The sequence below is a fragment of the Stegostoma tigrinum genome, chromosome 9, assembly GCF_030684315.1.
Source record: "Stegostoma tigrinum isolate sSteTig4 chromosome 9, sSteTig4.hap1, whole genome shotgun sequence".
Lineage (NCBI taxonomy): Eukaryota > Metazoa > Chordata > Chondrichthyes > Orectolobiformes > Stegostomatidae > Stegostoma > Stegostoma tigrinum.
This window is the reverse complement of record NC_081362.1, coordinates 22722887-22750694: the sequence shown is the minus strand read 5'-3', so window position 1 is coordinate 22750694 and position 27808 is coordinate 22722887. Positions and strand designations below refer to the sequence as shown.

The 27808-nt window shown below is 41.2% G+C and overlaps 1 protein-coding gene across 2 annotated transcripts; it reads right to left on the bottom strand.

Moving 5' to 3' along the window:
- Window positions 1-27796, bottom strand: polr3f (polymerase (RNA) III (DNA directed) polypeptide F). Of its 2 annotated transcripts, XM_059648411.1 has the most exons (10): window positions 27325-27796; window positions 22313-22430; window positions 17753-17820; window positions 13721-13788; window positions 12571-12683; window positions 10596-10739; window positions 8119-8226; window positions 5383-5574; window positions 4706-4807; window positions 1-465 (listed from the first exon to the last, which is right to left on the bottom strand). In XM_059648411.1, the coding sequence occupies exons 1-9, from the start codon at window positions 27378-27380 to the stop codon at window positions 4739-4741; spliced, it is 936 nt and encodes a 311-aa protein (XP_059504394.1). In that variant the 5' UTR covers window positions 27381-27796; the 3' UTR covers window positions 1-465; window positions 4706-4738. The 2 variants fall into 2 exon arrangements, with proteins under 2 accessions (XP_059504394.1, XP_048392633.1); XM_048536676.2 differs by lacking the exon at window positions 4706-4807 and having other exon boundaries at window positions 27325-27795.
- Window positions 27797-27808: the final 12 nt, after the last annotated feature.

Here is a 27808-nt window from a genome sequence, read left to right as displayed (position 1 = left end):
ATAACTGCTAAGTAAAATTTAAACCAGAAACATTTGGATACAAAATAAATTAAATGTTACATTAAAAAAAAGTTCAGTTTTCATAATCTCACATTCAAAACACTGCAGATTCAATTCTTCTCATGTTTTGCCAATGTGGGCCGAGCTCCATCCACAGTTCCATTAATTATCTTGAAGGGGAAGCTAGGTAAGTATGATGAAAAGAATAGAAGCGGTTTTTTGAAGAGGGATTGAAAGAGTTTGAGCCTAAACACTGTCATAGACCAGATGGGGCAGAATGGTCCATTTCTGTGCCATACACAATGAAAATCCATCCAGGCACACTGCCAACAGTTTTAAATGGTCCAACAATCGAACTCTAAAGTCTCTTTGTTATGCCAACAGTGGCTAGAATTCTAGCCACTCGGTCATGTAAACACAAGTCGATGGAGAAATCTCCCCATCTTCATGGCAATCGTCAAATACCTGGAAAACATGAATAGAGGAATTGAATAAAAACAGAATAGGACACACCAATACACAGAACCAACAAAAGCCTACAGATCAACCAAGGGGAGCAACATCATGTACTCAAAAATTAATGACAAATCCTTTGGCTTAATATTGTGGTGAACTATGTGCTTTTGGGGAAAAACAATTTATGCTGGGGTGATCTGAAATGAAAATAGAAAAGCAGCAGGTCTGGCAGCATCTAGTCACAGGGTCACATAGCACAGTGGAAAAAGTCCCAGCCTATCCAGCCTCTTTATAGTTCAAGCACTCCAGTCTTGGCACCATCCTGGTTCACAAAAAATTTACCATCTCCAATTTAGTAATATCCTTCCTATAGCGAGCTGACCGGAACTGTACACAGTACTCCAAAAGTGGCCTCACCAATGTTCTGAACAACCTCAACGTGATATCCCAACTCCTGTACACAATAGTTTGAGCAATAAGGTAAGCATGCTAAATGCTTTCTTCATCACACTGCCTACTTGCAATGCAACTTTAAAATCACAGAGAAGGCAGAGTTAAACGTTTCATTAAAATGTAAAACATTAACTCTGCTTTCTCTTTGCAGATGCTGTCAGAACGGTTATGTTTTACCAGCTATTGCTGTTTTTGTTTCTGATTTCCAGAATCCACAGTTCTTTGCATATTTTTTAAATCTGCAGGTGATCTGTTTAACAACTAGGTTTCTCAGGAAGATGACTACTTGTTTTAAAACCTTTGTATGCCTTTTCAGCCAATGAAGTACATTTTCAAGTGTAGTTATAGTTGTATTGTTAGAACTTATGTTTAAATAAGAGAAAAACAGCCCAATTACTGAACACTGAGTGTCGAACCCACAAGTAATCTTCTCGGATCAGAGTTTGTGCCTTCTGAGAGTTTGCATAAGGTTAGGAATGGGAAGATCATCCAGTATATTAGCAACTCAGAGGGCTACCAGTGGCTACGTAAATGAAAGGGAGGGAAAATCATACAATTGGAAATGGTTCTTTAGGTTTCTGGATGGAAAAACTAGCAAGAATAACATATCTTCTTTACTAAAAAAAGCAGTACCTTCAGTCTAATGGCCAAAGTCAGGAATTCCCTTACTAAACCACTTTTCCGATATCTCCTTCTTTGGCTTCTGATTTATCAAGAACCTTGGGACAGTTTTCTTTGTTAACGCATGATAGAAATGTTTTTTGTACACAGTTACAATTTACATCTCAAAGACGTAGTGTTACTCGCAGCAAGATAGCCAACTGAAAAAAAGACTTGATCTATACAATACAAAGTTCAAAAATCATTTGGGACAAGGGGAGAGATTTGAAACTACTGTTGTCGATATTTTTCGCTGTCATTAAAAGTTCTGCCGATGTTTTTGTAACAATAGCTCTGTACCCTTTCAACCGTAACAGTTACTCCATTGCTGTTATAACAGTCCTAACAGATCAGTCTGCCAGGAGCGAAGAACAGACAATTCGAATTCCTTTTTAGAAGGAGTCACTGCCAGCACAGCTACATACTTCCACTATACACTTAAGTAAGTCCGAGAAAACAATGGCAAGTGCCAGTGAAGAAGCCTTATGCTCACAAGATCACAGGGATAAGAACAGACTTAATACAAAAGAAGATTCGCATAACACTGAAAGATTTAGGAAGTAATGCTAACATTTAGAGTCTAAGTGCCTCATGGCACAGCTGCTATACATAAGGGTGCACAAGAGCTGGAGGAAGGCAGAGCTCTTGACAAACTGTCGAGGGCTACAAAAGATGTGTATAAGAAATTAAGTGAATTACAAGGTGTTGCGTACATCAGACAGCAATAAAAAAAAAACTTAATCTAAACTGAAGCACAGCAAAAAAAGAGAATAAAAAAGTTATTTTCTTAAAACACAAAAATTGATATCCTTAGACTTAGATTGACTCTAGACCCACTGCAATGTGGTCGACTCTCAACTGCCCTCTGAAATGGCCTAGCAATGCACTCAGTTATAGTAAATGCTACAAAATCTCTAGAAAGAAATTAAACCTTCTAGCATCGACCTAGGCACTGGAAAAGACATTGACAGAAACAGCCCTGTTGACCCCGCAAAGTCCTCCTTACTAACATTCACATGGGTGGGGGAAACAACAGCTAGCATCAAAAATAAGAGAGCTGTCTCACAGACAAGTCAAGCAAAACGCTGACACGGTCATGCTCATGGAATTATACTTCACAGACAGACTACGGCCCAGACACCACCAGCACCATCCCCAGATATATGCCGTCCCAATGGCAGGACAGACCCAGCAGAGTCAGGAAGGAGGAGATATCTAGGAGTCTTCAATATTGACTCTAGACCCATGAAGTCTCAAGTTTTTAGGTTAAAGATGGGCAAGGAAACCTCCTGCTAATTACAACGTACCATCCTCCCTCAACTGATCAATCTGTACTTCTCCATTTCAGCAACACTTAGAGGAAGAACTAAGGGTGGCAAGGGTGTAAAAATGTACTCTGGGTGGGGGATTTCAAAGTCCACTACCAAGAATACTCGGAATCAACACTACTGGTCCAGCCCTAAAGGACTGGTATCAAGGGAACAGGCAAGAAGGAGAAATGTACTTGATATCATCCTTACCAATCTGTCAGATGTAGATACAGATGTCCATGACAGCATTAGGAAGAGGGACCACTGCACAATCCTTGTGAAGACAAAGTCCCACCTTCACTTCAAATTGAGTAAACCCTCCATTGTTGTGCAGTACTATCACTGTACTAAATGGGACAGACTTTGAATGGACTGGTCATCCATTAAATGGTGTGAAACAGCAGCAACTCCAGCACAATCTGCAATGTTAGGGCTGGCAATCCACCAGCTCCCCCAACCACTACCATGAAGCTAGGGTTTCAACCCTAGTTCAATGGAGAGTACAGGAGAGCATGCCAGAAGCAGCATTGGGTATTCCTAAAAATTAGGTGTTAACCTGATGAAGCTACCAAATAGATCAGAACGAAGCTCTGTCACATCCAGTCGTGAATGGTGATGAACAATTAAGCAACTCACTGGAGAAGGTGATTCCACATATATCTCCATTCTCAATGATGGAAGAACCCAACAAATCAGCACAAAAAATAAGGCTGAGGCATTTGCGATAACATTCAGCCAGAAATGCCAAACGGATGACCAATTTCAGCCTCCTCCAGTATCACAGATACCAGTCTTCGATCAATTCATTTCAGTCCCTGTGAGATCAAGAAATGACTGGAAACACTGGATACTGCAAAGGCTACAGACCCTGACAACATTCTGGCAATAATACTGAAGACTTGTGTTCCAGAACTTGCTGCACCCCAGCCAAGTTGTTCCAGTACAGTTACAATATTGGTATCCAACTGACAAACGTAGAAAATAACCAAGGATGTCCTAAATACAAAAAGCAGGACAGATACAACCCAGCCAATTACCGTGCCAGTCTATTCTTGATCAGTAAATTGGTGGAAGATGTCGTCAACAGTGCTATCAAATGGTACCTGCTCAGCGATGTCCAGCTTGGCTTCTGCCAGGGTCATTCAGCTCCTGACTTCTCTACGGCCTTGGTTCAAACATGGACTAAAGAGCTGAATTCCAAATGTGCGGTGAGAAGGATTGTCCTCAACAACAGGGCTACATTTGATCATGTGAGGCATCAAAGTGCCCTAGGAAAACTGGAGTCACAGGGAATTGGGGAAAAGCTCTCCGTTGGTTGGAATCATACCTGGTACATAGGAAGATTGTTGTGCTTGTTGGAGGTCAGTCATCTCAGCTCCAAAACATCTTAGAAGTTTCTCAAGGTAGTATCTTGTGCCTAACCATCTTCACCTATTTCATCAAATGACCTTCCCTCCACCGTAAGAACTAAAGTGGGGATGTTTGCCGACGATTGCACAATTTGCGACTTCTCAGATACTGAAGCAGTCTATGGCCAAATGCAACAAGATTTGGACAATATTCAGGCTCAGGCAGGCAAGTGGCAAGTAACATTTGCACCATGCTAATATCAAGCACTGACCAGCTCCAATGAGAGATGATCTTACCACTGCCCTTCATGGTGTTACCATCAGCCAGAAACTCAACTGGACTCACCATATAAACACAGAGTAGCTACAAGAGCAGATCAGAGGCTGGAATACTGCAGTGAGTAATTCACCTCCTGACTTCCCAAAGCCTGTCCACCATCTACAAGGCACAAGTCAGCAGTGCGGCAGAATACTCACCACTTGTCTGGAGGGATGCAGCTCCAAAAACACTCAAGGCTTGACACCATCCAGAACAAAGCAGCCTTCTTGATTGGCACCATATCCATTTACACCCACCACCTACACAGTAAACACAGCTGCTACTATTTACAAGATACACTGCAAATTTTCAAAGATCTTTGCTCAGCACCTTCCAAACCTATGACTACTTCCACTTAGAAGGATAAGGGCAGCAAATACATGGGAACACCACCACCTACAAGTTCTCCAAGCCTCCAAATGAAGTTCTCCTTCACTGTTACTGGGTCAATGTAAACGCTTGGATTTAATGGGGGTTTAGTTAAGTTTGCAAATTAATGAATAATATTTATATGTTAAAAATAAGTTTGCCATAATAAATTAGTCTTCATCATTGATGAAATCTGGAGAGAATTTCCCTTATCTTAGACAGTGATCACAGTCAGGCTTAAGCTATCCTTGAGTTTAAATTGGTAATAATTTCACACTTGTGATGACTTGTAAGGCTCAAATTCCAGCACTGTTTTTAATCAATGTTGTGACACCACCCTGTAATTGATAGCGCAATAGTGGTTGTTTTCAATTATAGCAATTTATTTCTCTAAATCAAGTAGGAGAGAGTAGCTAAGATGGAACTAAAAGGATAACACATAATTAGCCTATAAGAATGTACTTACTGGGCACATTCCACAAGGTGTCCGCATCAAGCCAGTGGGCTGAATGATGGGATTAACCGCCCGAAACAGCTTCATTTGTCCATCCACACTCCCAACAGTCCCTTCTTTTGCAGCTATGATGGTCATTTCCACTTTTCCATCATATATCAATGTATTCAGAATGGTTTCAATATCTTCCATAGAGAGTTCCACCTGAGATTGCAAAAGCCATTGAAGTTATTCACAGTCACTGAGCAACAGGGAAGATTCAAAGACACAACAGTGACATTTTTGTTCAGTTGAGATGTTTGTCGGAGTGAAAGCTAATTTAGCATTAGCCCAATTCAACAAACATTTTAGTGACTAGTACTGGTAATTTAGTGATGATCCAACCCCTTAACTTTTAGCAGTGGTTCCTGTAAAATAAGATTAGTACAATAATTTTCTTCAAATAACAACACCACCAATAAATTATGAAATCAGAGGATACAATTGTTTAATGCCAAAATATAGATAGTCATGAGTTTAAAGTCCCTTTTACAGGACCAGGATTAGGCCATTAACCCTTTGAATAACAAAAACAGGTTTAATGAGTTTAGTCACTGATGAGCAATTGAATTTCAGGTACATGTCTTTAATCGACATTCCTTAACAATAATAGTTGGCAAAAACCTCAGCTTTGAAGTTAAACAATTGATCTAACTTGCTTTCTTAAATGGCGATTAGAGTGTCAAATGTCTATCACCCGGACTTGCAAATGTTCCCAATTTCAGTCCTGAAGTTTAGGATCTTATTTTAAGGTAATGCTCTTTAGTCCTATCTGAAGCAACCGTAGAAATCATTTCTGTGTATTTTAATATATCTGCTCCCCTTTGTATCAAATCACAGCAACCTTCTAGTTTACTGGTAATAACTAATTTATTAAATTTCATTTCATAATTTGACTCTCATGGTCAAGTTATCACACCACTACGCATACATCAAAGTCTTTTGAAGACCAGTAGTACCCAGCTGTCAAGCTGCCCAGAGCAATACTGAAGTAGAAGAAAGAACAGTGGATTTGCAACCCAGTTTTGCCAGTGCTCTTGCAAATGAAATTCACTTGTGTCTTGGTCTTGTTGGAGGTGGTGACGCTAAGTTAAGGATCTGTCAACAATCACTCCAGGGCAGGTGGGAGTCGAGTCAAGCTGCATTTTTCTCCCCAGGCAACTTTTAGGATGTTGGGTGCCTTTTGGTTTGAGGTGGAATGCAGAGGCAATGGACTTGGTTGCCTTCAACTTGTACAACCATTCATTTTGACAGGTAAAGTTTAGTGTGCTCTCTGAATCCTGGAAAGATTTTGTCCAAATTGTCAGTGCAATATTATTGGCAGAGGTAAATTTTCATGATGGGGTGGGTGTGTAGCAGATGTGGATTTTAAAAACAAACAAACAGTCAGTTCCATACTAAGTGTTTTTGAGGAGCTGACTTTGTTCCATCAGTAGATCTACATTGTTCTATTATTTTGCAACGTTCACAGCAGTTATATACATGATAAGAATAGGGACAGTTGGTGCAGCAATCCATGTTTCCATCACATTGAAAGTTTAGTAGATGTGTGAAAGCAGTTATTCAAGGGCTTGTTCACAGAAACTGTGATGATATCTTAATCCAAGGTCATGTCTGCCTTCACATGTAGATGTGAAAGATCCCATAAATCATTTGAAAGGACAGCAGGGAGTTCTCCCTAGGACTTGGCTAATATTTAACCCTCAAAATTGCCAATATTTTACAGTCAATGAGAGAGCAATAGTGTTCTTCAAATTACCTTAGAGTACACTGTGCACGACAATATAGCAATCGTGTGGTATGATGTCCTACTTCTCAATGGCAGTTTACATAATGTTAGTGGGGATGATTTGGTGTGCAACAGCAGTGATGTCAGTTAACTAATTATTTACACTGACGCATTCAGACACTGCAAATCAGGATGCTTGAAAACACTTAAATCTCACTTTTAATCTAAATTTTTGGATAACAAATTAGACAATTGGTTTAGGGTAAAAGTTGAAACAACATTCTGTAAAAGATACAGAAATTATTAAGGAGACACTCTGCATACAGCAAATACAGAATTACCTCTTTCAGGGCTAATTAGAGTTTAACAAAGTTATTATGGTGTTGAAAGCTCAGGTACATGTTACTCAACACAGTGATGAGTGATATAGGTACCAAATCATTTCACAAGGAATCCACATCACTGATGCACTGGAATCTGAAGAATTGTATTTTATCTCATTAACTTGGAGTTAATCAAGAGAGATTTCCGTGCTTTGTGGTTCTCAAACTTCAAGATAAAGAATGACAATATTATCCTTTGATATCTCAATAAAGAATAATGCGGTTATAATAGTAAACCAAAATGGAGGTCATTTAGTCCCCCTGTAGAAGATCATCAGCACTACATGGTTAAATGGAACCAAGGGAAACAAGTGGTGGAGATTAGTACAATTACAACATTTAAAAGGCATCTGCATGGGCATATGAATAGGAAGGGTTTAGAGGGATAATGGACCAAATGCTGGCAAATGGGACTAGACTAATTTAGGGTATCTCATTGGCATGGACAAGTTGGACCAAAGGGTCTGTTTCCATGGTGTACATCTCCAAGAATCTATAACTCTCTGACCTGGTTAACCTTGACAGTCAGTTATCTTGTAACTGACTAGGGCAATATTTTCTGTGACAACTCAAAAATTCAACTCGCGAGTTCTATACCTTGCTGATACCCAATTCACAGATGTATTTCCACACTTCATGGGATGAAGCAAATGAACTGTTCCTTTGTACCATTGGACTCTGTTTACTCTCACGAGCCACTTCTCCCTGTAGGGAACATATGGTTGTTTTCATTATTACATGGAAATTGCATAAAACACGATTAGTATCAATGATTCAAATTTCGATTTGCTACAGTGAAGTGTACAGCATTCTCTGCAGTTATACCATTGCTATCCAAGTATGAATAAGTTTACATTAAATACCAAACACTTGTAAAAATATGCAATGTAACATTAAGGAAGTTAGACTGAAAAACTTGAATGAAAGCTGTTAGATATCATGATTTTCTAATCATAGAGAATAGTTGAATTGCAGTAACGTGCTGCTTGCTCATAATAGATAACCGTTTCTCAAAGCCACAGCCTGCCTGCATTTGACAAGGACAGAGTTCAAATCATATAACAGGTGAGCTTTACATAGTGTTATCAGGACCAGAACCTTTTCGTGGATTTGTTTTGATCACAAGAATGTTTCAGCTTCACTCTCAACTCTCCATCATTGACTTTATTCGATGAGTGTTTATTGTATCAGATGGCTTTTGGAGAGATTTGACTAGTGTATATGACACATGTAAAGACCTTTCTTTATATTTATCTATACTTTTGACTATAGACTAAAATGGGAAAAAGAATAATCAAAGATTGTTGAAGGATTCCTGGAATTTAAAATGTAATTAACCTGACACTCATTGTAAGTATTGTTTACACAACTACTTGTTTAAGCAGTAGCAGAAGTCTGGTTTGTAGGTGAGCTGAAGCCAAAGGCTATGTACAAGTTGAGCTTTGGCTGGCAACAAGTAGCTGATGGTCTGTGGACTTGGTGACCAGTGACTGATGGCAAAGGCTTTTGCACGCCAAAAACTGTGAATTTGGCTCTTAGATAGCTGAACACCTAGACGATATAAATGTTTTGTCACAAACTATCAAACCTCTGGAAGAAAAGGAACTGTTTTTGCTTTGCGTAAAAAAGCATCTTAGGCTCGAAAATAGCGAGTTCATTTCATCTTTCCAGTTGCTGTAAGCTGTAGCTTTTAACTGATAAGTTAAAGATCCCTATAAGTGTAAATCAATCACCTTGCCCAGCTGCAGGTTAGTGACAGCATCTGAAGGAAGATCAGAAAGCAGTGCCCTGATCAGCATAAGAGTCATCTCAGAAGACTCTGTGGACAGGGACCGTAAAACTTCCTTTTCGATAACATCCGTAACACACATTTCTTTTTTCCCCATCTGTCTCTGTAGGTGTGTGTACAGGAAGCTTGTAAGGGAACTTGAGTTTTAACTGGTAGAGTTTTATGTCAATGGCTCATTAGTGTTTATGTGGAGTTTAACTATTTATTACAAATAAATATCCTTTCTGGTTACATACAGAAACCTAGTCAGTACTTTCTATCAACCTAAGTCTGAAGACAAGTAAACAGGAGAATTCTGTGTACTTTCTAAAAACATCTAACTTTTGTAATGACACCAAGGATAGCAGAGTTTGATTTCTAGCACGCTACCACTTGCAAAACAATGCACAAGGTAATATAACAGAGGAAAACAGGCACAATAGACCAGAAGGTCACATCCTAACTCACACTATACAAATCATATCGAGCGGTACTTTGCAGGTTAGCACCAGTATTGTAATGATATTGAGTGGCAAATACCTGTCATTCCCTTCATGGCAAATGTACTAATTCACAAAGTACAATGTACTGTAAAAAACTGATCATGACTTGTAGATATTAGAGAGCTTGGAAAGACTGGAGGAATTTGTATAATTGACAGAAACAATAAAAACAGGAGAATGACTACAGTGCAGGAGAAATTAGGCTTGATATTGACTGATTAAAAAAAAAGCAATAAAGGCATTTGCAAACTCCATATTAAGCACAAACACAGTGGGCTGAAGGGCCTGTCCCTGTGCTGTCTTGTTCTACACTTTTTTTAAAAAACCTGATGAAGCCAAATCATTATCAGGCCAATTTGTTTGTAGCAATAGAGTAACCTTCCAAAATTTTCTACACTAGATATATGTACAAGTCATAAGCATGATCTCTCATTAGATTCTCTACAGTGTGGAAACAGGCCCTTCAGCCCAACAAATCCACAACGCCCCTTGCAGCATCCCACCCAGACCCATTCACCTAAAACCTAAACCCTAAACACCCCTGAACACTACAGGCAATTTTTGGCCTGCACATCTGTGGGAGGAAACCCACGCAGGCACAGGAAGAATGTGCAAACTCCACACAGACAGTCGCCAGAGGCTGGAATCGAACCCGGGTCCCTGGCGGTGCGAGGCTGTAGTGCAAACACCATGCCACCCTGCCATTGTTGTTGCAACATCTACTGAATTACATATTACATTTTCCTGATCCTGCACAAGTACTGAGAGTGACAGAATGAGAAAGCAACTTTTGTAGCATATACCTTATTCTGTAAGAATTTGAAGCACTGCTGATTCAACACTTCTACAAACTCTGACTCAAAATCCTGGTCACTGTACCATGCTCCACCGGTCACCGATCGATCTGGCTGCAGATTATATAACATGTATACTTTTTTCTTTGAAGCCTGGAAGGACAGAAGATAATAATCATTCTTGTTTCTTGTGGAAAACACTGCAAAGGCAATTGTCATCATGCTAGTTGATGAGAGAGCATCAAGAGTTAACCATAGCTCAGAACACAGACCAGGCAGGGACATGATGCAGAAGGACATTACATACCAGTAGGGATTTTACAATCATCCAACAGGCTTTATGGTCATTCATTCAGTGCCACCCCACGTGTTAATCTGTCTACCAACTTGCAATGCAGAGTTTCAGCTCAATCTCTCTATTGCTAAACCAATCTTTTCTGTTGTTGCTAATTGCTTTAGTAAAGTAATGCATAATTGGGAAAATCTTTAGCCTTTGACATTATTTGCTGAAATCAGGATATTGCAATGCTGCCAGACAAAACTGTACCATGGGCAGGTTAGAGCACCTAGACCATCTGGGACAGAGACTCAAATTGGAAAGTCTCTGTACAGCAAAAGATAGAAAACAAAGTTTGTCCGGGAAATTGTAAGAGCAGCAATGCTGAAAATCTGAAATAAAACCAAAACACAAAGCACTAGGAATTAGGTAACAAACAAACAAACAGTCAGAATGTAAAATACAAGGAAATGACAGGCTGGAAGAGACTAGTTGGTCCAGTTAGCCTCCACAGATTTGTGGCAGCTGACCAAACACTTGTCATTTTCTTGGAGAGGTAACAAACCAAAAAAAAAAATCCAAGGTTAATAAAGGGGATGGGAAAAAGGGGAAGAAAAAACATACTGCAAGTGTTTTCCTCCATATTCCCACTCAGGCAATCAAAATCTGTCCAGTAGACCACATGACCTTGACTTAAAAAAGGTACCTGGCACTCGTTCAGGGGAGGTAGGGTCACATTCCATATAGAGGCAAACAGAAAATTATCCATAGGACAGACAAATATCTCAACATTGAATAGACAAAGCGTAATAGATCAGAAAAGTTTGATAAAGAAGTCGATTTCACAAGTACATTTTTAAAGTGTTGAAAGTAGTTTCCGCTCCACTTTCTTCTTCAACTCAACAGTCAGAGAAATACTTTTAAGTAACTTTCAAGAGGGAAGCTGGAATAAATAAATATTTGACAGGAACATAGTTGAGCATTAACGGAACAAACAGGGGACTGGAAAGTGTATTCGATAGCCCTTCCAATAAAAAGGTGGCATAGGATGATGTAGCTGTTTTAATGCTGCAAACACATTTGAACCTACTCAGTTTTGATTCCCCTTGTAAGTACTGCTGGAAACTTAATTGCATTTCAGCTCCTCCATGTCAAATCCACTGATTCTGAAGTGGGACACGCCCACTGTAAGCTGAAAAGCTCCATCATCCTTAGGTCAGCAAGTACCACTCAGAGTCAGAAGGTCACATTTCAAAACACATTCTCAAGACTTGAGCCTATCATCTCTACACAAAAACTCTAACACAGTTCTGAGGGGCTACTCAACTGCCAAGAAGTGCTGCCTTTTTGACAAGATATTTAATGGTGCCTCTATATTCCCACTTAGGTGTGCATAAAATATACCATGACAGTTTCAAAGAACATGAGATTTTAAAGTCAGTATCCAGGTCAACATTTGTTCCTCAGATAATACAGATGTTCTGGTTATAACACTCTGCTAATTGTAGGAGCTTGCTCTGCATAAATAGATAGCTACACTTCCCACATTACAACATTTCAAAAGGATTTAATTGGTGTAAAGTGCTTTGAGTTGCTGAGTTTGTGAATGATGCTATTTAAGGATTTATATCTTGATGCAGCACGACAAGGTAAAGAACGTTCATATATCCAAACCCAATGCAACAAGGAAACTGCTAATTTACTCACAGCTACAGATTTGACAGCTTTAATTAGTTTTTTGCTCTCCATGTTCTTTAGGATTTTGTTGATTTCAGTCAATGGAAGGTTACTCTTGTATCGAATATCTCTGCTCCATATACCTATTAAAAATCAATTCAGATCACTGCAACTCAATTTAAAATTTAAAGGTGCACTAACGCAGTCAAAGGAACTAAAATTCAGACTTTCCAGTTCTACTATTTTAAATGCTGTACAGAAATTAATCGATAATTTTATTAGATCACAAGTATTAATAAAACTTCAGAGAATCAGCTGGGACTCAGCAAATAACACTCAGACACAAACTTCTGACTTAGTAGCAAGAGTCCCACTCAGTAGTCCAATTACATAACTTAGGCTGATATTACAATGTAGTGGAGGGTGTGTTAGAGGTGCGTCTTTCGGATCCTCTCAGCTGACTAAGTGAATTCAATGGCACTACTTTGAAGACGAGCAAAGGAGATCTTCAATATTTATTCCTCATGCAACAACATTGATAAAAAAAAATTGATCGGTCATTTTTACATTGCAGTATAAGGGACTTAGAGGTGTTTGTATTAGTCACTGACTATGACGTTTCAAAGAAGTTAATTCGCTGCAATGTGATCTCGGACATCCTGGGGATATGAAAGGCACTGTAGAAATGAAATTCTCTTTTCACATTAAAAGCTAAACTAGAACAAATAAGACAATTACACTTAGAGCAGCAAAATGCTCTTCTCTAGAGAATAGAGTAACAACATTGAGAGAGTTGGGTTTCTCGTCCCATCCCATAACACTAATTCCTTCCAAAACCACAAAAGACAGGGGAAATCACAGCTTAATTTCCATTTAAGCCATGTCAAAGTGTCTCTGAAACCCATGACATGCTCTACAACGTGCTCCCATCATTCTAACTGAGCAGTTCTAAAGGTGGAACATAAAGAGTAGAAACGTACATTTACATAAAAACTATTCAGACCAGTACTCTTGAGTTGGATCACAGGGTCATTTGTATGCAGGGATTGGTTGGTGGTGGTGGTGGGAATGGGAGTTGGGTAAAGAGTTCAGGGTATGGTGGAAGACATCAAGAACGCAATTTCAAGAAAGAATTATAAGCTGCTTGTGAATTAAATTTGGAGGATTTTAGCTACTGTACCTTTATTTCCAGCATCTTCGATGATTTGATAAACTAATTTTTCTTGATTGTCAGAACCTTTCATTTTGCTGTTTAAAAATAAAAGCCCCACACATTAAATTTAAAGGTACACTAAAAACTGCAACAATTCCAAACTTGGGGTTAAAGATTCTCTCAAAGGGAGAATTATTGGTGGGTATTAATATTCCATACCATAGAAGGGGTTTGGTTTGCGCTATCAATTGTATAAATAAAAAATCTCAAGCCTGGTAATAATCCAAAACGTATGGCATCAGGCTTAAAAAGAACAAGATAGAAGTCCATAAATGAAAAAGTAGCAAATAGTCAAACAGGATGGAAACAGGTCCTCCAGTCCACCTCACCCATGCTGACCAAATTTCCCAAACTAGACCCACTTGTGTGTGATTGGCTCACATCCTCTATAACTTTTCCTATTCACATACTTGTCCAAAGTCTTAAATGTTGTAACTGTACCCATATCAATCACTTTCTCTGGCAGTTCATTCCACATAAAGGTTGTCTCTGTGTAGGTGATGGCCTAGCATTATTATCGCTAGACTATTAACCCAGATAACGTTCTGGGTTCGAATCACATCCATGACATGATGGTGGAATTTGAATTCAACAATAATCTGTAATTAAGAGGCTAATGATGACCATGAAATTATTGCAGATTATCCAGAAAAGTCCATCCGGTTCACTAATACCCTTTAGGGAAGGAAATCTGCCATCCTTACCTGGTCTGGCCTACATGCAACTCCAGACTCTCAACGTGGTTGACTCTGAACTGCCCTCTGGGCAATAAATGCTGGTCCAGCTAGAGATGCCCACATCCCACGAATGAATTAAAAAAAAATATGAATCACGTTGCTGAGAAAAGAAAATTGCGTCTCAGGGCGAGGGTGTAGGCCCGAAACGTCAGTTTTTGTGCTCCTAAAATGCTGCTTGGCCTGCTGTGTTCATCCAGCTTCACACTTTGTTACCTTGGATTCTCCAGCATCTGCAGTTCCCATTATTTCTGATTAAAATTGCGCCCTCTAGTTTCAAGGTCACCTATCCTTGGAAATAGGCCTTTGCTATACATCTGATCTATGCTCCTCATGATTTTATGAACTTCTATTAAGGTCACCCTTGAACCTCCTACATTCTAGTGGAAAAAACTCCCAGTCTGTCCAAACCCTCCATTCCCTGCAACATCCTAATAAATCTTTTCTAAATGTTCTCTTTAATAATATCCTTCCGACAGCAGGCAACTAGACTATACACAGTACTCCAAATGCGGCCTCACTGATATCCTGCACAACGTCAACATGATGTCCCAATTCCTACACTCAATGGTCTGTGTCACGAAGACAAGAACATTAGATACCTTCTTAACCACCATTGTGAAGCAAATTTTCATATAATTATGTACCTGCACCTTTTCATTTCTGTTTGAGAATACACCCTGGTGGGGTCATGATTGCCTGTTTCAATGGTTATGGGAGATGCTAAAGACTCCACAATGCTATTTTACAGCTAGGAAAAACCACTTTGCCCATCTTCCCTGAAAGATCTTAAACATTTCTCCACCAAAACTTCAAGTTCCAAACCTTATTAAATCTTCTTCTTCATTTCACAATTTGGGAATCCATTACACAAGATCATACTGATTAGGAGCATGAATAAGCTAATCAGCCCCTCAAGCCTACCTCAAGTGTCAATAAAACAGCAGGTGATCTGTTGGGAGCCCCAGCTTTATTTCCCTGAACCATGATTTCCATATTAATCAAAAATCTTGTACAGCTGTGAAACATATCCAACAACCCAGCCTTTCAGAGAAGAAATTACTCCTCATCTCCATCTAAAATGGGATACCCTTTTATTTTTAAACTGTGGGCCATGTTCAAGACTACTCCATCTCTGTGATAAGAGTAATCTTAAAATTTTACCATTTACTGGTTTCACCACTGCTTTAAAATTAAACTAATGGAAAAGGAGACAACGTGCAAATTTTACCACTGATAAATGCTCTCTGCAAGTTCAAATAAAATACAAATAGCCTTGCCCAAAATGTGCAATTGTAGCACTTTTAGCAAAAGCAAGTCACTCAAGTGTCTTTCTGTCACATGCCTCCGAAGTCTATAAATTTCACTTATTTCAAGATTCAAAGAGTTTGGAACCTGTCCTTTCAAATCTAAAGAAGTGAAAGAACTGCAGGTGCTGGAAATAAGTAACAAAAACCGAAAACTTTATGCCGGTTTGTAAACAGAGCAGTAAAGCAAAGAACAGCAAAAGGTTTTGAAATCCCTGAAACTGAGAGCTTAAAGTGCAGGAGATGTTGTGACAATTCCTGGTGTGAATACAACAAGAAGGATGAGATCAGATGGAGGGTGAAGAACGGCACAGTGTGAAAAGGATCAGTAGCAGAACGTTGAAAGAAGCCTAACTCAAATGTACTATTGATGAAACGAAGAGAGGAGCAAAAAGGGCCAGTGATGGGAGGAAAAAAAAAAGAGTTAACAATGGAGTTGGAGATAATGGGAACTGCAGATGCTGGAGATTCCAAGATAATAAAATGTGAGGCTGGATGAACACAGCAGGCCAAGCAGCATCTCAGGAGCACAAAAGCTGACGTTTCGGGCCTAGACCCTTCATCAGAGAGGGGGATGGGGGGAGGGAACTGGAATAAATAGGGAGAGAGGGGGAGGCGGACCGAAGATGGAGAGTAAAGAAGATAGGTGGAGAGGGTGTAGGTGGGGAGGTAGCGAGGGGATAGGTCAGTCCAGGGAAGACGGACAGGTCAAGGAGGTGGGATGAGGTTAGTAGGTAGATGGGGGTGCGGCTTGGGGTGGGAGGAAGGGATGGGTGAGAGGAAGAACCGGTTAGGGAGGCAGAGACAGGTTGGACTGGTTTTGGGATGTAGTGGGTGGGGGGGGAAGAGCTGGGCTGGTTGTGTGGTGCAGTGGGGGGAGGGGATGAACTGGGCTGGTTTAGGGATGCAGTGGGGGAAGGGGAGATTTTGAAACTGGTGAAGTCCACATTGATACCATATGGCTGCAGGGTTCCCAGGCGGAATATGAGTTGCTGTTCCTGCAACCTTCGGGTGGAGTTGGATCATCTGAGTCAAAAACAACTCCATTCCCACAGAAGACACAAGATTGAAGAATCCAATTTCAGTTTGAGTGTTTCGGGCTTTGTGGGGCAAAACAAAAATACTTGGCACAAAACTGGAACAGAACTTCATGTAATGCTAAATTGGGTCAGAGCCTGCAGTCACTCCCAGGAAGTCAAAGGGAACACAAAAGAACAGGAGTAGGCCATTCAGCGCCTCACGTCGGTCTGTAATTCAATTAGGTCATAGTCAATTTGAATCTAAACTCAGTTTACCCATCTTTATCATGAATGATCTATTCCCTCAAATACTATTGCAGTTTCAAGTGGTAACTGGGCCAATATGCTCCAAAGTCAGCCATCTCTCAACCCCACCCCGAAATGAAAAGTGAGATGATGGACGAGGGCGACGATAGGAAAAGACGACAAGGGAATGTGCCCAGAAAGCAGAATACTGGAAAAACAGAACTTTCAAAATGCAGATAGCATTTGATTCCATTGTTCCTCAAATTCCTCTGCCATCTACCCACTACAGTTACTAGCCACTTGTTACATGGTGTCAGCCATCGGCCCTAATCACAATCCCCAGTAACCCAGTCCAGCCTTTCATAAATCTCAAGGCAAAGAAATGCTTCCTGACATCAGTCCCACTTTGACAACACTTCAAAACCTTGAACCAGTGATGTGTGTCAAAGAAAACAAAACAAAGTACTGGTCTAGTCTTTTAACCCCCAAAATCCCTAACACACCTGTGTAAAGCCACAAGTGGAGTTAAGTTAGAAAAATTCAGTCAAAAGTGTACATCAGCCAAGATCGAACTGAATGACAGAAGCAGCTCCCCTTGTTCCTGTGTACTTTCCACAATCCAAAAATTCAGACTGCTGCAAAGTTAATATTCTCAGCTCACAGCAAGAAAACAGGTCACTCCAGGTTGCTCACCTTGCAGTCTGGGTATCCTTTATGCGATATAGGAGACCTGAAGTACCTCTTAGTAGATCCAATTGGCCCTGAAATGATTCAAGAAAAGAATCACTTATTGAATGAAATAAAACAGGAAAGAAAAAAAGTGTTCGAAGACTTAAACGCATTCAGCAACATTGCTGCAATTAAAATATCTTTCATGAAATGTTGCACTGAAGCATTCTTTCCCCATTCAATTGAGAGATTATTTTTTTCCTGTTGTTTAAAATTATATAATTTAATGTTGAGAACAAAAACAGCCTTGTGAACTAATACAGCGCACACAAAATGAACAGTAAAAGCAGTATAAAGTTTACAATTATCTGAGCTAAGCTTTCTTTGACAGCACCTTCCAAACTCATGACTTTTAGTAAATTGAATTGCAAACAGAGAAACTGAGATTACATCATAAAACATGTGTGCAAAAGTACAGATGATGACATAACACCATCGCTTACAAATTCCCCACAAAAATCACAAACCATCCTGACATGGAAATATACATTACCATTCCTTCACCACTCCCTTCCCTTCCTAACATCACCGTGGGTGTTCCAACACCAGATATGCAGTGGTTCAAGATGACTTTGCACTACCACCTTTTCAAAGGCTTTTAAGGAATGGGTAAATGTTCACACTTCTAGAAATAGTCACATCCCATTAAAATAAAATTACAAGATAATTACAACCTGCATCCATTCAACACACTATTTGTGCAAATGATAATCCTTCAAACCCTGCAAGTTACATTCTAAAATGCAAGCTGTTGGAGGAAATACTCAAATTTAATGCTTCATTGATAAGGTTACGTGCCTAAATGCAAACAAGGCATTATTGCAAACCCGATGACAGGAATAAATTCTTAACACAATACGGGTCCAAATCCCACCGAGACTGGAGCCCAAAATACAGACCTTTCAGTGAAACACTGAGGAAACAGACTTGCAGAATTGCTGCAGAACAACACCACAGAATTTTCATCTTTCAAACAAAATGCTAAATGTCACTCTGGTTGCAGGTGAATGTTACAAATTCAAAGCAAATAACAGGAAGTTCAATTCAGAATCTAGCCAACACGTATCCTTTGGCTCATAACTAAAAAAAGTGTGTCATCTAGGTATTTCTACATTGCTGTTTTGGGGACTTTTTTTATTTCACTCATAGGATATGGGTGCTCTGGCCGAGCCAGTATTTATTGTCTATCTCTAGTTGCCTTTAAGATGGTGATGCGCTTACTTCTCAAACAACATCTGCAGTCCATGTGTTGCAAACAGACCCTCAATGCCATTAGACAGAGAATTCCAAAATAAGGAGCTGTGATTTATTTCCAAGTCAGTTTGCTAAATGACTTGGGAGAGGAACATGCAGGTGGTGTTATTCCCTTGTCTTTCTGGGTGCAACAGGTCATGGGTTTAGAAGGTGCAGTCCAAGGGTCATTGGGAAATTTCTGCAGTGCATCTTGTAGATAGTACAAATAGCCACTATGGAGTGTCTGTGGAGGAGTGACTGAATGTTTGTGGATGTGGTGTCAATCAAGCAGGCTGCTCTGTCCCAAGTTGTGTCAAGTTCTCCTTCTGGTTGGAGTTGCACTCATCAAGACAAGTGGCAAGTACATTCCTGATGCCTTGTAGATGGAGGACAGGTTATGCACCACTGTATTCTGAGCCACTGCCCTAGTCTTGTAGCCAGTGTATTTATAGGGAAAGTCCAAATAAATTTCTGGTCTATGGTAACCCCCAGGATGTTGAAAGTGGGGGATACAGAGGTTCTAACACTGCTGGATATCAAGGTGCGGTGGTTAAATTAATCATTGGGCACTCTGTAGATTCAGAGTCCACACCAACCCTACGAAGAGCATCCCACCCAGACTCCAACCTCTACAACCCTGCATTAGCTAGGCTAATCCACCTAGCTTGTACATCCCTGGATACAATTGGCCACATTCACCTAACGTGCACACCTTTGGTCTGTGGGAGGAAACCAGAGCATCAGGAGGAAATCCACACAGACACGAGGATGTGCAAACTCTATATAAACAAACAGTCATCCGAGACTGGAATTGAATCCAGGTCCCTGGCGCAGTGAGGCGGCATTGACTCTAAGAGATTGTCATTGTGCCACACAATTGTCAGGCAAACGTTATTTGTTACTTTTCAGTTAAAGCCTGGATATTGTCTAGTTATTGCTACATTTGGACTGCTTCAGTACCTGAGGAATAGCAAAGGGTGCTGAACATTGGCCAACATCCCTAGTTTTGACTTTATGAAGAAGAGAGAAGGTCATTGAAGCAGCAGGTGAATGTGTTTGGGCCTAGGACACTACCCTGGAGCACTTCTGCACAAATGTCTTGGAGCTGAGATAACTGTCTTCCAGTAACAAGAACCATCTTCCTGTATGCCGGGTATGATTCCGACTGGCAGAGAGCTTTGCCATAATTCCCAGTGATGCCAGTTTTGTGAGGGCACTTTGATACCACACTTGGTCAAATATGATCTTTAGATCAATGGCTGTCAGTTTCACTTTTGGAATTCATCTCTTTTGACCATGTTTTAACAAAAGCTATAATACAGTCAGGTGAGTGGACTTGTGGAATCAATGAGTAGGTTATTCTTCAGTAGGTGCTGCTGTTCCATCAGTTTACTGATAATGGAGAGAAGACTGGTGGTACAGTAATTAGCGGAGTTAGATTTGTCCTGGTTTTGGAGTACATGACGTAACCTGGGCAATTTTCCATATTGTCAGGTAGTTGTTCTGGTTTAGCTTAGCTAGGGGTGCAGGAAATTTTGCAGCACAAGTCTTCAGCATTACTGCTGGAAATGTTATCAAGGCCCACAGCTTTTGTAGTCCAACCATTTCTTGATTTCATAGAGTGATTCAAATTGGCTGAAGACTGGCTCTGTAATAGGGGGAACCACTGGATGAGATAGATGGGTCACCCACTTGGTACTTTGATTGAAGATTGCTGCGAATACTTATCTTCTGCAATGACGTATTAGGCCCTTCCATCAGAGGATGGGGATATTTGTGGAACTACCTCCTTCAGTGAATTGTTTGGATGTGGCAGGACTACACAGCTTAGATCTGTTTAGCTCTGGCTATCACTTGCTGCTTATACTATTTGGCATGCAAGTAGTCCTGTTGCGAGGCATAACTAAGTTTTTTCCCCCCCCAAAAAGTATGCCTAGCGCTTCTCCTGGCACACACTCCTCCACTCGTTATTGAATCAAGATTGATCCACTGGTTCAATAGTAGAATAACAGATAAGCCAGGCCATGAGGTTGCAGTTTGTGTTCAAATAAGATTCTGCTACTGATGGTCCAAAGCACTTTTTGGATGCCCAGTCTCAAGGTGCTAAATCAGTTCATTTCAGTTCGGACCATTCAGCTGAACGATAATGCCACACAATGTAGTGTAAGCAAAGTTGAATATGAAGGCAGAACTTCCATCTCTACATGGACTGTGTGGTAATTCGTTACTGACACTGTCATGGATAGATGCATCTGCAGTTGGCAGGCTAGTGAGGATGTGGTCACACCTGTTTGTCCTCTCACCACCTGCTGCAGACCCAGTCTTACAGATATGACTTTCAGGGTGTGAGCAGCTTGGTGGTGCTGCTGTAGAGCCACTCTTGCTAGGGAGCACATTCTGCACCCTTGCCACCCTCAGTGCTTCATCTAAATGTTGTTTAAATGGAAGAGTACAGTCAGCAGCCAAGGGAGGATAGCAAGTGGTAACCAGCTGTAGGTTTCATGCCCATGCTTGACCTAGTGCCACCAGACGTCACAGGGTCTGGGGTAAATATCGAAGACTCTGAGGGCAACTCCCTCCCAGCTGCAATACACTGTCCCAATGCCCCTGCTAGGCCTGATCTGTTGGTTGGACAGGACATAGCCAGGGATGGTGATAACATCTAGGACATAATCATACTTGTGGAGCCATACCTGAAAGACAATGTCAGGCTGGTGTTTGTCTAGTCCGAGAGACAGCTGTCCCAGTTTTGGCACTAGCTCCAGTTGCTAGTAAGGAGGACTTTGAAAGGTTGACAGGGCTGTTTTTGCCATTGTTTCCAGGTCCTAGGTTGAAACCAGGTAGCCTATCTGGTTTCACTTCATTTTGAGATTTCGTAACAATCGAAACAACTGAGTGGCTAGTCCAGTATTTCGCACATCATTGTGCATCTAGAGTCACATGCAGGCGAGACCAGGTAAAGATTATAGATTTCCTTCCCTGAACTTCATTAGTGAACCAAATTGGTTTTATTTCTCCCCCAACAATTAGCGGTTTCACGGACATCATTAGAATCTTAATTCCACAATCTGATATGGAAGGATTTGCACCCAGAACATTACCCAAGTTTCGAGATTAATGGTCTAGCAATAATACCACTAGGCCATCACCATCCCCCCCTCATCATGTACACTCTTACACTGTAGCAACTACACCACAAAAATTTCAGCAAACAGTCCAAAGTGCATCAGTTAGATGTCAAAATAAACACTGTATGAATACAAAGTGATTTATGAATATACAACAGCCTACTATTGCAAGAAGTCTGTTGATTGCCATTGCCCTCTTCTGTGGCTCCACATGTGGCATGTCATTCTGAATAACTTGATCTGTGATTCCTTGTGGGAACTGCTGGCAGAGTTCCAAAATCCTGGAAGTAAAGAAGAAATGATAAGTCAATGTAACAACTGTGTGGTCTAATTTAGCTGCTAAGACTCAGTAATATGCAAGTATGTTCCAGATACTACAAGACACTGGAACAATATTCAGAGCGTACCACCTCAGTACTGCATTTCCCAGTGATGGAACAGAGAACATACAGTTTATGTTACATGGCAATGGCATGGAGGAGTCAATAAACCATGTGCAAAAAGTACAATTGAATGAAATTCTGAATTCTTTTAAAGTTAGAGTTGTTGCCTATACTCCAATTTCTCTTCCATCACAACTGATGCGAAGGCATACCAGTATGAACTTACATCAAGAAAGTGTACCTGATACCAAAACCAATCTTTACATAGAGTCTTGGAACACAGGAATAGAATTAAACTGTTCAGCCCCTTGAGCCTGCTCTACATTCTGGATCCTGGCCAATCATTGACCTTGATGTCACTTTCCCACACTGACCTCTTATTCCTTAATGAAATTAGCAACTGGAAATCTAATGATCTTGCCTTTTATTCTATTTGAAGACAGCGTTCATTGTTATAGGCCATTCCCCACAATCTAGCCAATGAAAATATTCTTCCTGGGTCCACCCTATCTACCCCTCAACGTTTTGGAAGTTTTTTTTTAAAATGGGATTATCTCTCATTATTCTAAATTCTAGAAAATACAGGTCCAATGTCCTCAACCTGTCCTCAAAAGGGCTGTACAGGCATCCAGACCCCATCCCACCCAACTCCAAGTACACGTACCAGTACACATCACTATATACACAAGTTATTTATACGTAATGTGGAAGGCATGAATGGGAAATTTGGAGTTGTGTACAGTTGTGTTAACATCACAGAAGGGACATAATTGAAAAGTGGACACAAATTACTTGTTTCCCCTAGCAGGGAGGTCTATTACTGGACGCACAGATTTAAGGTGATCAGTAGAAAGATCAAAGAGGATAGGAGGGAAAACATTCTCAAGAGAGTGGTAGGTGTTTAGAATCTGTTCAGTTTGGCGGTTGGAGGTAGAAACAACTCATTTCAAAAGGAGCCAGGACATGCAGCTGAAGCACTGTAACCAGCAAGGCTATGGACGAGGTGCTGGTAAGTAGGACCAAAATGGGAGGTTATTTTATATAGCTAGTAGAGACAGAACGGGCTGAATTGCCTCTAAGTTTCCTATAATTCTCTTAATTGTTACATTAGTGACCATGCCTTCATTGCTTGGCTGGGGGTGGGGGGCTCTGCCAGTGAGATCATTTATGCACGCCCGGAATCTCAGCACCACAGCACCCTGCCCTCGAGGTGGCGGCGGCGGGGAAGAGAAACGAGACTGTCAATCACCTCCTTCTGGAGCGTGCCTATGTGCAGGAGGTCTGAAGAGGGATGCAGTGGTATTTGTGGAGGTTCGTCCTGAGCAGCTCCGTGACACGGGACTCCGTGCTCCACGGGCTGTTTCCCGGGACGCACACCGAGACTGGCATCAACTGCGCCTGGAGGACCATCAATGCGGTGAAAGACACTGTTTGGTCTGCCTGCAACTTGCTGGTCTGCCTGCTGACACAACTGACCCCAACCGAGTGTTGCAGACTGGTGCACTCCAAGGTCCAGGACTACGTGCTGAGGGATGCACTAAAGCTTGGGGTAGCTGCCACCAAAGCACGGTGGGGAAAGACCACCGTATGAAACCCCCTCGGCCAGAATGCAACAGGTGCCCACTTGGCAACTGGGCCCAGCTGGCGCCTTCCCCAACTGGTCAGGGGGCCAACGGGGACAGTGCAGGGACATGATCACCAGGGTTTTTCCTTTGGTTTTGCTTTCTTTTAGTTGCTGTACGTACCCCCAGGGTAACCCAGAGCGGCTAGCACGACTGGATGGGTGCATAAATATGTTTATTTTTTGTATATTCTACAACTAAAATATTTTATTTAAATTTTTTTTTAAAAAAAATTAGTGACCATGCCTTCAGTTGCCTAGGCCACAAACTCAACTCACTTCCTACATGGGGTTGAGACCCAGGGAGATAAGTGTGGAAAGAGAGCAGTCTGAGAATGATACAGTCGGGAAATGGAGCAAGTCAAACAGTTGGGGCAGGCAGGAACAAAGTAGAGAATGAGGAAGGACTGATATGTTAAACTGCATTTATTTCAATGCAAGACACCCAATAGGTAAGACAGATGAACCCGGGGCATGGTTAGAAACATGGGATTGGGATAACATAGCAAATATAAAGAGACGTGGCTCAGGGGTGGACAGGACCAACCGCTTGCTGTTTTAACAGCATCGATGCTATAGGAAGAATGGGGCGGGGGTGTGGGGGGAAAAAAAAAAGGAGGAGAGATTGCTGTGGGGAGTGGTGGTGGGAAGAGGGGACGGGTATTGGTGTTTATGTCCAGACGGGTAATTTGGGTGGAACTGAGAAGAAAGAAAAGAAATGACAAACCTTATTGGGATCGTAATATAGATGTCCCCGGTAAATCAGCAGGAAATTGAAAAAAGAACAACTTTGTACGGAGGTGTCAGTTATCTGCAAGAATAATAGGGTGGTTATGGTAGGGGATTTTAATTTTCCAAAAGTGGACTGGCACTGCCAGAGTGTTAAAGGCTTGGATAAAGAGGAATTTGTTAAGTATGCACAAGAAAATTTTCTTATTCAGTATGAGGATGTACCTACTAGAGAAGGTGCAAAACTTGACCATCTCTTGGGAAATGAGGCAGCGCAGGTGACTGAGGTGTCAGTGGGGGAACACTTTGGGGCAAGTGATGATAATTAAAATAGTGATGCAAAAGGATAGACTGGATCTAAAAGTTAAAAGTTTAAATGGAGCTAGGGCAATTTTGATGGTATTAGGCAAGAACTTTCAAAAGTTGATGGGGTCAGATGTTCGCAGGAAAAGGGATGGCTGGAAAATGGATAACATTCAAAATTGAGATAATGAGAGTCCAGAGACAGTATGTTACTGTTAGGGTGAAGGACAAGGCTGATAGGTATAGGGAATGCTGGATGACTAGAGGTTTCCATCAAGAAAAAGGAGGAAGCATACATCAGGGATACATAGTAGAGATCGAGTGAATCCCTAGAAGAGAGTATAACAACAGTAGGAATATACTGAAGAGGGAAGTCATGACGGCAAAAAGAGAGAGACAGGAACGTGAAATAGCTTTTGCAAATGTAGTTAATGAGAATCCAAAAGAAATCTAAAGTTACATTAAAGACAGAAGGGTAACTAGGGAGAGAATACAGCCACTTAAAAATCAGCAGGGCTACCTACACGTGAGACCACAGGAGATGGAGCAGAAACTAAATGAGTATTTTGCATTAGTGCTCATTGTGGAGAAGAATATGGAAGTTAGAGAACTTGGGGGATAAATAGCACCATCTTGAAAAATGTCCATATTTCAGAGGAAGAAGTGTTGAATGTCTCAAACACAAAATGTAGATAAATCCCCAGGACCTGATCAGGTGTAATCTAGAACTCTGGGGGATGCAAGGCAACAGATTGCTGGGACCGTTGCTGAGATACTGTATCAATAGCCACAGGTGAGGTGTCGTAAGACTGGTAGTTGGCTAATGTTGTGCCACTATTTAAGAAAGGAGGCAAAGAAAAGCCCGGGATTGTAGACCAGTGAGACTGGCATCAGTGGTGGGCTGAGACAAGGTCTTATTCCTGGGTGGATGTGTCTAAAGTTAGACAGCATAGGTTTAAGTTGAGAGCAGAGAGATTTTTAAAAAGAGACCTAAGGGGCAAAATTTTCATGTAGTGTGGTTTGTGTATGGAATGAGCTGCCAGAGGAAGTGATGGAGGCTGGTACAATTACAACATTTAAATAGCATCTGGATGGGTACACGAGTAGGAAGGATTTAGGGCCAAACGCTGGTAAATATGACTAGATTTATTCAGGATATCTGGTCAGCATGGATGAATTGGACTAGAGGGTCAGTTTTCACGCTGTATATCTCTATGCCTCTGCCTCTCAATCATTTCCCACTCCCACACCCCTCACTGAGCTTTTGATCATGAGGCTCCCCATCATATTTTGCTCTATAATGTCTGTGAAGTGCTTAAGGTTATTCCATTACATTCAAAAAGGTGCAACATGGAGAAGTTTAGCATCTGTGGAGAGAGCGAGACAACATTTTGAGTCAGGTATGCCTTCATCAGAACTGAAAACTGGAAATGTTTTTTTTAAAAAAATACTTTTTGACAAAAGACAGTCGATGAGCAAGAGCGAAGATTGTATGGAGGCCCAAAGCAAAATACAAGAGGGTTGTTAATAGTGGAAAAGATGCAAGGGTTGTATGGTGGCTTAGTGGTTAGCACTGCAGCCTCACAGCACCAGGAACCCGGGTTCGATTCCAGCCTCGGACAACTGTGTGGAGTTTGCACATTCTCCCCGTGTCTGCGTGGACTTCCTCCTACTGTCCAAAGATGTGCAGGTTAGGTGGATTGGCCTTGCTAAATTGCCCGTAGTGTTCAGGGGTGTGTGGGATGCTTCAAGGGGCGGTGTGGACTTGTTGGGCCGAAGGCCCTGTTTCCATACTGTAGGTAATCTAATCTAATCAAATCAAAATGTCAGCTTTTGTGCTCCTGAAATGCTGCTTGGCCTGCTGTGTTCATCCAGCTTCACACTTAGTTATCTTAAATCAAAATGTGAATTGAGATGTGAAAAGCAGCGAACTGACCCTTTCTACTAAGTGCAACGTAAGCAAGACAAACAACACGGCTAGGAGATGCGGCGAAGACAGAGGTTAAATACTCTCATTGCTCGAAGTCTTAAAAGCATGGAAATTTTCATAGCATCAGTGACGACCTTTCTTCACTCAGAATTTTTACAACGCGAAAACGGCCCCGACCTTGTCATCGTAGCCAACCACACAAAAACTACCTGCTTTCCAGTCCCACAGAATCTACTGCTTCTTGCTTCACTGTCACGTCAGCCATGATTTCAGTTGTACAGCATGACAATATATTGGTGGCTGAAGGGTTTGTTTGCGGATCTGGTCTGTAGCGGTGCTGACTGGCCCCCTCGGTCCGATATTGCAATTCTTGCGTTTCAACGTTGTATCAAACCTCAGCGTGAATGTTCCAAATTGCACGCTCACCCTCCAGCTCCGGGGTAAACGATCTACAGCAGCAAATTACTTCAGCCTCTTGAACTAGGGGACCTTTCATTCTGCAGTCTCAATCTCTTATTGGGCAAGAGATTCATTTGCCAGTCTACACTCCTCGCTTCCCGTCGTTAATTACAAGCAGTTTTTTTTTTCTGCTGCCGTATCTTACAAGACAGTTCTGAAAATAGTGAAAGACCAAAGAGGCACACGTTTAGTTCAATAGATAGCCTTCCCCAGCTCGACTTTTCTTCCTCTCCG

Bases quoted from the DNA above. Each gene is read 5' to 3' on its own strand.
- polr3f (XM_048536676.2), bottom strand. From the start codon at position 27,380: ATGGCTGACGTGACAGTGAAGCAAGAAGCAGTAGATTCTGTGGGACTG. The intron at 13,789-17,752 runs GTGAGCAACCTG...ATTTTTAAACAG, and splicing joins AAGGATACCCAGACTGCAAG to CAAAATGAAAGGTTCTGACA. The intron at 466-5,382 runs GTAAGTACATTC...CATGTTTTCCAG, and splicing joins CACCTTGTGGAATGTGCCCA to GTATTTGACGATTGCCATGA.